We start from the raw sequence: 13,144 nt of genomic DNA on the forward strand, positions 1-13,144 counted from the left end.
TGAATGAAAAATAGGAATAGAGATAACTGTGCTGAGAATGCTGATACTTAACTTTGTGTAAAGTGTGCATACACAGCGTAACGTGAGGTGTGGCTCCAGAATCAGACCACATGTAATTTGTTCAGTGGGATCTATTGCCAATAGCAGAGTGTAGCATGCAGTTTATGAATGGCAGCAGAGTCCACTGAATGAAAGATTATCACTTACCACTTTTAGAAGCAAGTATCACTGTGCATAAAGCACAGTTTTCAAATAAGACTAATTTCGCATAGATAAGCGAAACACTTCTCTACAGAAAAGAAGAAAAACTGGAGAAAGAAACAATAGGACGAAAGAATAGCAATGCTCAAGTAGGCAAAGCTACTGTGAAATAATATTTCTTAAACCCCTTAAATGCATATTTCTCCTCTAAGACAATACATACATAATTCTGCCTTTTATATGTATAGTTTCATAAAGGCAGGTTTATTCTGATCCTGCAACAGCTCCATTGGAAAATTTTATAAATAAGGAAATAATATAAATCAGTCTTAGTAATACAAAATCACTCCAAATTAGAAAAACAGTCTCAAACAAAAGCCAGCAAGCCACAGATAAAGTAAACCAATGACTAACAGGAATTTTGACAATATCCTCAAGGCAAGACAGATTAGATCCATATAGCTATCTTACTGAGCAGCTTTTAATAAATGAGAAGTACTGAATGCTGCAACGTTTTAAATGTTAATATTTCAAACAAATTATTTCAGAGATTTCATTTTTAAAATCACAAATGATGTTTTGTACTGTGCCAAAAGTACACAATGTGTGTAAGAACATTTAATCCAAACACCATAAACACATCATCCTATGAAGTAATCAAAAAGGTGCTGGACAGAAGCAAATGAACTTTCATGTAAGATCTATTATTAACTCTATTCTGGTAACGTTTTACAAATGCAATACTTTTATTCTAGTTGCCATACAACTAAGACTGGTATAGAGTTGTGCAAGACTGAGTCAGCGAGATACTTACGTATTTTCATCACTGTAAATATATAAAGAGTTATTGGAAGTCAATGAGACTAGCCCCAGTCTTTAAGTTGTGCAGCTGTGCAAGTACTTTAGCGAATCCAGATTTAAACACTAAAAAAAAAATCCTGTCAGAGTTAGTATCTACATTAATACTAGTATTGGTAGATGGACTTTTATCTTAAAAAATCTGGTTGCATCAGAATGTCAATGGAGATTTTAACATTCAGCCTATCTTTATTTATCATCATATATGTTTTAGAACTACAGCCAGAACAACTAACACAGTCACTGAGTTTCAGGAGGAAAAATCTGCAGCTATAAGAACCAGTTTATATATTTATACTGCAACATGGGAGTAAAAACAGTTAGACATTAGCAAGGACTGAAGAAGAAAAACTGTCAACAAATGTAATTTTGCTCAATCTACATAGGCACCAAATGGTAACATGAAACTAGAATCTGACTAAAGGATAATTCACAAAACCCTTGTTCCATTATTATGCTACTTCAAAATTGCACATTAACCACAATACTCTATCAAACTGAAAAGTACTTTTTACAGAAGATCCTGGAGAACCTGTGATGAATACACTTTTTGTATTCTTGCAAAGGGTTCATTTTCATAAGAGATCCCAATTAAGTCAAGCGTAGCTTTTTAAATAAAAAAACAGCTTGATGACCTAGTTTCACTTTATAAATGGTATTTCTTGACAGATCATAACATAACTTGTTTCATCTGATTTTGCATAATTCTCATGAAATATAGTTGAATCCCACTTAGACTAGAATTTTAATAAAAGGAAAAAAGTTAGTTCTGTAATAGACAAATTCTTGTGTAAAAGAAGTAATTATTTCATATTACTATCTTTTATTGCAATATTGCCTATAAGACAGCCAGGATAAACATCAGTTTGTTTTGAGGCTGCATTAAATAGCGTAGAGTAAATAATCCCGTTAATGAACAAATACAAAAAGAAATGGCTTGCAATAAAACCAGTAATATCTGATCTAAAGCATTTGTGCTCTATATTCTCTAGGTTCTCTCTATTAAGAAAAAAATTAGAATCAAATTCATATCAAATTCAGACCACTTATTCGAGTAACCCCAGAAAAGGCAATGAGATTGATTGAACAGTGGAGTAGTTTGTCCATACCCCAAGCACAGTTTCTATGCATTTCCTACTCAATATAATTGTTTATCAGTGAGAACGCAGTGCACTGAGGCCAATATATGGCTCTGACATTGCTTTATTGTACACCTTTATTTTCTATTGCTCCAAGCATCTTTATACAGCATTGCTCAAAAAAAACTAAAATTCCCGTTCATTTTCTTTTCTCATTATGAGACTTGGCCTCCAAAATCTGTAGACAACTTTTTAAAGCTTAATTTTAAAATGTTCTTTGATTGCAATGAAATACATCTTTCTTGCTAATTAATACTTACCTTCTTCCTAACCAGACCTTGGTTAGATTTTGCATTTTATGTAAAAAACAAACAAACAAACAAACAGAAACCCACAAAACCAACCCCAAAACAGTCAAGTACTCTAAGGGCATAAGAAGCAGCAATCCCCAGTAGAATTCATTTTCTTACAAGGCTAACTTCTTAAATGAGGTGAATCTCAATGAGGAAACCAATGCTTGCAAAAGCCTAATTTCCAAATCATTTCACTAAGCTTATAAAAATTTAAAGAGCTGCCAACTAGAACACTATCTTAAGAACAGATGATATGACTGGAGCTTTCCAGTCTTTCTTTAGATAATTTGCCTCTACCTATTCTGAATTTAAAAAAAAAGCTATGAGAGGTTTAATACTATGAAGTCCTATTATGCATCTCTCACAGTTTCAACTGGCCACCCATCACCAGTCTTAATGAAGAGTATTTAAAACACTCATCTACTAAAAACATTGAGGTCATCTTGTGGGTGACCAGATTTACAATTATTTCATGTAAATGTAAAGGTTCTGCTAAAAAGTGACTCTTTAATATGACAGTTTATATGCAAAAAAAGTTTCTACATGGGCATTTCAGAAAGTTTTAGACAAATCAAGTAATTTTTTTTTATTTCATTAATTATCATATTAATGATCTGAGATTTATGTATGCTAGCTCTTCAAACAGGTGATTTTTCTGCAGCTTAATCTTTACTCCTGAAAACTAGAGCCACTTACATATGGTTTTACCATACTTTAAGCACATTCACTTCTCACTTTTCCATCTCCTACGGAACAAGTGCTTAAAACATAATGCATTAAAAAAAAATTTTTTTCACTACTAAAGTAGCATTCAGGTGCTATAAGCTCAGAGCAATTTGTGTTAAAGACAAAAATGGTAGAAGTTACAACTAGATAATACAACGGCCAGAAATGTATTCAAATAAAGAAATTACAAGTCTAACCATGAGGGGAGTGAGGTTTTGAACAGTCTTCTAATAGGAACTGTGGGGAATTGAAAAAAATACCTCTGTTTTACAAAAAGGATTCAGTTGACTCTCTTGCTTCTGCCATACTGATACTACGGACTCTGTAACCCTGGGTATTATTGTAAGGAGTACAGTACCAACTCATAGACATAAAACCTCATAAGAAGTTGCCTAGTTCTTGTTTGGGGGGGAAAAAGAGGATTAATCGATGATCCATTTTAAAAGCAATTTATATGAAGATGCCTGGCTGTACCCTGGGGTACAGATGTGCACAACAGACTGTTGCAAAGTGGGCCCTTGGTACACAGTGTTTTACTTCAGTCCAGTGTTCAGAGGACCTGACAACCCAACTGCTGTTTCAAGAAATGAAAAACCTGCATTTTAAAAATTATGGAACCATTACCCCATTATCCCCTTTTGTGTTCTGGAGGAATTCCACAAATGAGTAAAAAGCAGGTAAGATGGCAAACTCCAAGTCAAACAGCTCTGTTTGTATTACAGCAACTCCATACTCCCCCAGAATGCAGCGGACAGGCAAGAGCTCTCTGTGTGGATGGCTACAGCAGTAACCCCAGGATTTCTATGCTTAAAAGATCCAAGAGCTATGCAATAACTAATGGATCAGAGGCAAATCACCATCTAAATAAGGACTTCATCTGATTGTTCACAACATGAGGCTAATATTCCTTCCTGACAAATTCTGGAGGTTAGTTATTGTCCTGAAACTTGTTATTTTATTGTACTTACCATTTATAACAAGTGCTATTACTAGCCAAAAATTATCTAGCACTATACTAATGAACTACAAGTCCACCTGTAACAGAGAAATCCCATAGGCTGACTCAATCCACTGGGCCTAACTACTGCCAGGCTTTGAGATCAATTACCCAGCATTATGCAAGGCAGGGGCTGCAAAAGCCATTAGAGAAAGGCAATTTCTACATGAAGCGTAGTGAATTAGGGATGACATTTCAGCTCTTGCATTTGCCAGTTTATGTCAAGAAGATAACATTAATTAGATTAGGATTTTGTTTTGTTTCACTGCAGTTGTCTGTTCTGTGTTCACTTTTATTGGTAGTAGGAAGACAGACACTGGTGTTTTACAGATCTTTGATTTCCCTCTTGCCTATTCAGCAGGGATGTAAAAAAGCCTTTTTGGGTCTTAGACTGCTCAATCTTAGACTAATATATTACAGTGACAGACTGCTGGTGAGGGTGAGATGTGTGACAAAGTGGAAATTAAAGAAGCTCCATTTTCACATTTCCTACAATGACAACTACAATTAGTATTTAAAAATCATAATTTCTACTCCAAGGACTTGAGTCAAAGATCCTGAAGGTAAAAAGAAAGTTATTTACTTTTGTGTGCGCTGGATCTGTCCCTTGGTTATCATGAGGTAAACTAAATGTTAATTTCCTGCGCTGTTAATTCTGTCTACGGTTATCACTTCATGTGAGAGAACAGAGCACTGCAGCCAGCCCTGTCTGCATCTCATAATAAGTAGTCAGCTGCCTCTGACTTCTTATTATGTCCTTCAGCACACTTCTATTCGATTATTGCCTCACTGTATTTTCAGAAACTTGTTCAAGATGCCCACTGTGCAGATAGCTTCCCGCAATCCATTTCAGTAAGATTTGTGGTATGCTGAAACATGATGGAAAACTGGGAATTATTATTTTTTTACCCGATTAAAAATTTCACATGCAATGTGAAGTAAATAAAGTACCACCAATAAGCTATCCCTGGACATAAAATGCATACTACTTCTGTCAAGGTAAGAAACTGCCATCCAGTAGTGGATGCAAGCGTAAGATACCTATTCTGGAATGACACTAAGCATATTTCTATGACTTTTCCTTAGGAGAAGTGAAATTAGGTAAGACCTCCCCCCCCCCTCGACAGCAAAGGTATCAGGAAGAGAAAAAGATGTTATTGCTACACGTTCTTCTTTACAAAACACTCAACAGAAAGATTCTACTAAAAACTCTCATTGTCAAGCTAGTCACCATCTTTATCCTGCTTCCTAGTCCAGACATTGAAGATTTCACTCCTTTCCTTGTATACAGAGAAGGGAATTAAACTGAGTATATTCAGCAGCCAATCCTTAGAATACTATTACAATCGCTGGGCAGAACAGTAGACTATATGCATGCAGGCTACAAATTAAGTTTTCAGTTATATTTGGAAAAGACAACCCCCCCCAAAAAAACCCCCACAAACATATTAAGATTACTCCCTCCCTTCCCCTAATGCAAACTAAGATATCTTACCTGGTAGGCATCTAGCTGTTCATCAGTAAATATCGTTTGCTTATTACCCATCTTAAATGAGGAATTCTTCCTCTATGCAAATGCATCCCATTAGAAGTAGCTGGATTCCTCTGTATTGTAGGCATTTAGAGCACGTATACTCCGTGAATGTGCTGAAAAAATCCCAAAGCCTGCATTGAACTGATTTTGACTGTACCTGTCCAATGAGGAAGGACGTAGTATTGGGAAATCTTTGCAAAGGCTGGACTTGAGTGGGCCAGGAAGGAAAGCGTTAATATCACAGGCAGGTGTCGCGCAAAACCAGCGATGCCATTCTCCCCCTTTTTCAGATGCTTTTCTAAGAGGCATACAGAGCTTTTATAACGTAAAAAACGAGTAGCCAGTACTGGAAGAAATCAGCTCTCTGCTGCCCCGGTGTCTCACTCGCTTGTTCACTCCGCGACCTCAGGGCGCTCCTGCTCGGCACCTTCACGTTTTAGAGCAGCTTTGCGTCACCCAACGGCGCTCGGTAGCGCAGTCGTATTACACACACACACAGAGCAAGTCTAGTAACTAGAAAAATGAATTAGCAGAGTAAACGTTTCTGCAGCTGGTCTCCCCACAGATAAAAGTACATCCTAGTCAGCGCTTGGATCTGACCCGTACCATGCCGCCAATGTTAAATTCAGCTGGATGGGGGCTCGACGTGTTCAGAGCGTCCCCACAACGTCACCAGGTGCCGCGGGGGCTCCACAGTAAATGCTTATGTCCACACTGTGGATATAAGCAGCCCTGGCTACCAAGGATGCGAGTTCACTACCAGAGGTGCCAAACTCCCAGGTATACCAGTGAATGCAAGTATTCCCTCTCACATTAAATAAATAAACAACAAAAAAATCAGGAAGATTAAAGCAGTTTGAACAAACGTAACCTGACTCCTTCGGCTCGGGCAAGCACAGCTGGAAAGAAAAAAGTTACCCAGCCTAAAGCAAAGGTAGAAAGTACCACTAGAGGGCTCACAGTGTATTTTAAAGTAATACAACCCTATTTCCGGGAAAATTAAAAAAAGAAAATAAATAAAAGAGCATGTAAGAGTTGCATACAGACAAAATTAATAAACTCAAACAAAATTATATTATCTAACACTGCAGAAGGATAAGCTCTTATAATAACAGTAGGAAGAAGGCTGAGTGAGAAAGGGTGGGAACAGGGAGGAAAGACCTGTTACGAGTAAGTTTCCTTGGACTGCTCACTTCCCGTTTGTGCGCACAGAACGGGCGAGGGTTTATAAATATTTAATAAAATCCCTACCTTATTTACCTACAGCTCTGCCAATGGTCATTATTTCCTCAGCAAGTTAGCATGTTTAATAATGACGTTTAATAACACCTGGAGAACTATCTGGTGCTTTTTCCTACAGCTTCTAATGATCCTAACCTGGTAACAGCATTGGATAATAGGAGTTCAATTTATCTTGGCATATAACAACAAAGAACAAACATTTAACAATAATACTGAGAATAAATGTATTGTATACATAGTAAAAATACCCTATGAAGTGTGTTGGATATGTAGTAAAAACATTATATGAAGTGCTGAACTGCAGACTGTTCTAAGAGACGACTTATTTAGACTGTAACATTCAGAAATGCAGATTTGATTAACTGCAAACCAGCACTGCCTTGAGCCACAAAACCACAAGCTGTTACTATATATACAATATAAATGGCTTGGGATAAGAATGCATTCAACAAGGCTTATTAGCGATAAGCAAACATCAGAATTTTAACAGTGAAAGAAATGGATTCTACCAATAGAATATATTGCAGCACAGTTTCAAAATAAGGAAGAAGCTGCAATAATAATGACAATACAAGCTCTGAATGACCTGCCATCAGATCAAGAGTGCAGCAAGCGTCTAGTCAAACATCAGACAGTTGCATCGACTGTGTGTTACATGGCCAAACTGACCTCTGTTTTTTCTAGCCACTAGTGGTGTGGGTTTTTTTTCTTTTCCCGAAGGTACAGTGGCATTGGGTTCTTGTTATGTTCAAAAAGATTCTCCACAAGCAAGTCAGAACGTAAAGAAGAAAAAACCCCAAACCTGCAAAATACAGTCTTTCTATTTATTAAAAGTGCTCTTCTAACACACTTTCTTTGAATCAGAAAACAACGATCCATAAGGACCCCTTAAGAACTTTCACAGTTCTGAAAGTTCTTACACATCCTCAACTCTGAATGAGCTTCATCATTGGCTTTAGTGGTTATGCATATAATTAAGCATGTTTCATATCTATGATCTGGTGCTACTGAAATGCCAGAGCTAGCAGCTGTTCTGACTCAGGCCAGACCAATACATAGTCAAGTGATTTGCATGAAATGGCACTCCTTTCATAGCCACCTAATTCAAGCTGCCTGTCTATGCAAATCAGATGAAATATAAATGGCCAAATTATCTTTAATGTCATTATACAGAGGTGAATTGACACCAGGGGTGCATTGGGCTCCATTTCTTTTAATCTTGTGATGCTGTATACTTAACAGTATTACTACAGTGAAAAGACTAACATCTCAGTTCTTCATTTTTTACCTGCTTTTAACTTCCTGGCTGCTTGGTCCCACTGTATCCTAGATGACACACATATCAGCTAGTCTCTATTTTTAGAATCAAAATAATAACAATAAAAACCAGAAGGGCTAAGTGGAAACCACCAACCAGATAAGACCTACTTGTGGTTACAAAGTAGGCCAGAGGTAGAGTCCTTGAGGTTCACAGACATATTCCTGTTTATGCCTTTGGGCCTGGCTTTCCACTCTGCCCCCTCCACTTTCCTCTTGCGTATTAGAAATGCTTTGGTTTCATGCTAATGTAGAGAAATTATGTAGGAAAACTGGTATGGCTAAAAGAGTTGACTGCTTTCAAAGAGTTAGAAGTTCTTGCTTTAAAAGAAAGACTCAACTTACCAAGGGGACAGCACTCACTGAGTATATGGGCAGAAAATAAACTGTTTCTTCAATTCTTCTTTCCATACTCTGAAGAGTATTCTCAATTATTAAATAAAATTAAAATGCACAGATTTTTAAAAAGAGGATTCAAACACTGATTGTTGAGGGTTCCACTATACTAGCTAGTTCTTCTCAAGCATGCTACAGTGGTACCTATGTTTCACTGCATAATTATCTTGCTATACTAACTGGGTAAAATTTAAAGATGATATAATGCACAAACTCTTCTTGACTCCTTCTATTTGTTTGTATGTATCAAAGATCAGATAATTTTCCAGTTTGCTCTTTTTCACTACTTATATCTGTTTGTATTTATCAAATATTAGTTTAATTTGCCAGTTGGGTGTTAAGCAATACTTACTCCTAGCATAAATTACTGCAACAAATCAATACTTTTCTATGTACACAGCAAGATCTGACCTTAATGTTATCAGTACCAGCCTTTCATCACACGTTACTGTATTTCAATTGCTCTAAACTGTTTGCCAAAGCATGTGATTTTAAGCAATTTAGCAACACATAGCACATATCTTGCAATCAGTTGCAAATAAAGCTTACTAAGTAGTATAAGTATATATACAATAGTCTTGACGTTACACCAGCCATTATACCAGAGAACATGGTTCAGTAGCCACTGTTCATCTGCTTTAAAAGTTTAATTCATGGAGTAGAAAATATACTATCAACCATGTACACCAGATTTAACATTTTATAGCAAGATGGCTGTCCGCTGCAATAGCTTAACACCCACCAAAGGCTGCAATCTGACCCCAGCTGCAGGGACGTGTTTCCACAGCCAGAGCTCAGGGAGTGGGCCAAATCATGCTAGCACTCCTGAGCGCCTTCAGTGCAAAGGCGCTCTGCTGCTCTGAACTGTTGCTAGCCATGGCTGCTACACCAGGTGACTTTGCTGATTCATTAGTAGATGTGTAAGTTTAATAACCTCCAACAGACAGGTCATACTACCTTAAATTGCCTCTGTAAATTATGCAGTGAGAATCTGACTGTGGTTGAAGTATGAAAGCTCTTATTCCTCATCAAAGGAAGATCAAGAGACTATGAACAGAGATCACTTTACCTGTTAACAAGCAGATCCACACAGAGTTTTAACAATCTAGTTGCATATCTACTGCCTTCACTGCTCAAGTTGGTTTGCTACAACTTTGAGTTTTCATATTTAGACATAATCAAAAGTTATCCTTTTAATTGGGGAGGAAAGAATCTGCAAGATTTCATGCCCATTACACCAAATATTCAAACAATTTCTCTCCCACACAGATGTTTCCTTGCAGATTAGCTCTTCATAAAGACTCAGTCTATTAGCAAAAAGAACAGTTTTGACCTAGAAGGGCTGCCTGTACGTTTATTCTGTTGCTACTTTCTGTAAGTTAAGTTAGGCCCCCCTTCTACTGCAAGTGTAAGTAACAATGATCGCTACTTGCAATGATTACATGGGAAAGGTTCTGTCCTCAACCAATGCTGTGGAAATTCACCCCGAGTCTTTGGGGCTTGTTTTATTTACTTGAACCCTATTCACAATTCTGTTTGCTCACAGGTAAATGAGGAATAATAATGTTCGCCTACAATAGGTGCTGTGTAGATAAAATGATTAAAATGGTTGTGTGTCCCTTCAATGAAAAATGCTACAGAGCTACAAAACATTACCGTTGCAATATGCTTCACTGTCACAACTTGCCTCTTATTTAACAGTTATTGCAAACTATAAATAAAAATGAGCTGTAAATACACAGTTAGAAAATAGAAATCCTAAAATGAGTGAAAATGACGGTTTGATGCTACTGCCGTAGATAGAAAAGTTGATTTTCCGACACATGACCAATAGGATGCTCAGACCCCACTAAATTTGTCTGGAAGTGCTAGCCTATAAGAGAAAGCTTCATGGGACTGAGCCCTGCCTTATGAATGAATAAACAGAACTTGAGAAAGATGCAAAACTCATGGCCCTCCAACTGATGAAAGATGCTGACGATCTGACTAAATGCACTTGTTATGATGAGCAGGAACTTTCTGTAGAGAATTTTTAATGCTAAAGAAAACAAACAGAAAGGAAAACCTTGTGCCAAATTTGTTGGGTTTATGATCTTATCTATCTAGCTTAATAAAATACACTATCTTGGAAGATGGAGGTTTCTGCCTGCATTTCATTAAGCCTAATTTATCCATAATAAATCAAGTAAAAATGACTTTTTTTTTTTAAGATGCTTTACACAAGACAATGCTTTGCCTCAGGGACAAAATAATAAAAAAAAATTAATGGTTTCCTAAGCAGACTACATTTAATATAATTAATTTCCTCACAGGGAGTCTCAATACAGTGATCACTAGGGAAAAGGAACTACTGCGATCTCTACATAGGCATCTTTTTTCTAGGCAAATAACTACTGATGGTTTTGTTACTGTGTTGTTTAGCCCTTCTCAGAACAGATCCAAACCAGCCACTGTTAATGGCTTATTATTGTAGTATTATTATGGTAGCACCTCTAAGACACAGATCAGAAATCTGTTGCAATAGCTGTTGAAAATATATGTAAAAAAAAAAATTATCCCCAATTTCTCCCCTCCTCTCAATTTACAATCAAAGTGTAAACTGAGAAATTACATGCAGATACAGTCAGAAAACACAAGAAAACAATATGAACGTACTGATCAGCACATAATCAACTTCACACTTACGGAGTCCTTTGGTAAGCATCATAGCAAAAGAAACAACAAATATAAAGAAAGGAGTAGAACAGATGTATATATCTCATGGGAAGCAGCACAGTAAAAACATTAAAAATTCAGCTATAATGTCCTAGAAACATCACACGTCAATCTGAGATGGGAGCAGGCCTCAATTTACAAAAGGGGGGGCGGGGGGAAGCAGTGAGTAGAACATGTAAGCTGTGGGAAGTAAAGATGGCACAACAAAAGAGCCAATATGTGCAAAGTATGATCAAGCTTTGAACAAAAAAAATTATTTTACAGAAACATTTGGTACAGATATCTGCAGGACCAATTTGGATTTTAAGACTGAAATGAAAAAACAGCAGTAGTTACCAGAAGAAAAAAATCAGTATCAAGAGAATTCTGCACACTTGCCATTACAGACAACATCTGAGAAACTATTCTCAATTCAAAGCATTATCAAAAATAAAATAAAACATACACATAGTAGGCTGTTTCAAAAATTGTGAGCACCCTCTGGTGCTGTCATGGGGGGGGGGGGGGGGGAAGAGCAAGCAACAACCAGAAAATAGCATCTACTAATGCTGTGCAATTCTGAGGATTTCTACTTACTCACACTTTCAAGACGAGCGAACTGAACACACAGTCTTAGTCCCGAGTTTTCAAGCACATACAGGACAGAGGTAAGTAAATGGAAAGGCCGCAAGTATTTTGGTAACTCCATCACCAAAAACTGGCACCAAATTATACTGAGATAGAACCCAAATCTTTATGTTGCCAAAAAAGTATAAGAAAACAAAGGTAGTTTTGGTTTTAAGTTGCCTTTTGAATTTAAACTATTAGACTCATATTTTATATCACTCTTTGCAACCACTGAGTTTAGAAATTTGGTCTTGATTTTAAATCAAAGCTGAGAGTCTCGTTTATTCCTAAACTCATTTTTTGAATTGACAACAAAAGAGTCGACATAAATTGACTGAACAAAATTGCAAGCAATGGCCACACTGTTACTTAGATAGCAGAGCCTACCATATCATAAGAGAGAGTCTCTGCATCAGTGTTTGTCTAAGCAGATCAAACAGAAGGTGGAAGTATTATCACCATTTCACAGGTAGGAAAATCTTTTAAAAGTCAGAGGAAGCAGTCATTCCCAGAGGTCTGAGTCAAACAAGTTCTAGCCTGGTGCTTTACTCTCAAGAACATCCCAAGCTACCTTACCACCCTTAAGGATAGAGAAGAATAAGCATTTCTTAACTGCTTTAGGTGGGACTTTAAGACGGCTGTCTCAATTCTTATTTATCGTTGTAACCGCAGCGTTGTCTCCCTTGCCGCATGCTGCTCAGGGACACTCCGCAGCCTGGAGCCTCCCACAGCCACAGCCTAGGCGGACTCCCAAAGCTGACACAGGGGACCATCAACATTTTTAAATTAGTGAGACAAGTACCTCAAAAATTAAGGCAAATACAAATTTTAAACTGCCTCTATTTCAACAGCTTTGTTTTTTGACACTTTAAAGTGCATGTTTTTTTTTTCTCTGCTGCACCTGACACTCTTCTTTGTTAACGACTATTTTTTTCCTGTAAACCACCCAATTCTAGAAGCCGAGATTTTATAAAAGTATCAAATGGTTCAAAACCGGAGGCCGCTTGCAAAACTGCTTTTGTTGATCGCTATGTAGATGCCGTGACGGTACCTCCTCAGCCACCACACCCGGGGGTCCCTGCGGCTCTCCGCCGGACTCCGTCCTCCGGCGGCAGCGGGC

The 13,144-nt window shown here is 37.4% G+C and overlaps 2 protein-coding genes across 2 annotated transcripts in view; one reads left to right on the forward strand and one right to left on the reverse strand.

Annotated features, from left to right (window-relative positions):
- The window catches only part of CIB2 (calcium and integrin binding family member 2), a 44,053-nt gene extending 38,293 nt beyond the window's left edge, over positions 1-5,760 (reverse strand). The window contains exon 1 of the mRNA XM_009330101.1: positions 5,710-5,760. Coding sequence (XP_009328376.1) covers positions 5,710-5,760 — 51 coding nt within the window. The remainder of the gene's footprint in view (positions 1-5,709) is intronic.
- Positions 5,761-6,355: 595 nt separating this feature from the next.
- Positions 6,356-13,144, forward strand: part of IDH3A (isocitrate dehydrogenase 3 (NAD+) alpha) — a 20,318-nt gene continuing 13,529 nt past the window's right edge. The window contains exon 1 of the mRNA XM_009330102.1: positions 6,356-6,424. Coding sequence (XP_009328377.1) covers positions 6,356-6,424 — 69 coding nt within the window. The remainder of the gene's footprint in view (positions 6,425-13,144) is intronic.

The sequence above is a fragment of the Pygoscelis adeliae genome, unplaced genomic scaffold, assembly GCF_000699105.1.
Source record: "Pygoscelis adeliae isolate BGI_AS28 unplaced genomic scaffold, ASM69910v1 Scaffold298, whole genome shotgun sequence".
Classification (NCBI taxonomy): Eukaryota; Metazoa; Chordata; class Aves; order Sphenisciformes; family Spheniscidae; genus Pygoscelis; species Pygoscelis adeliae.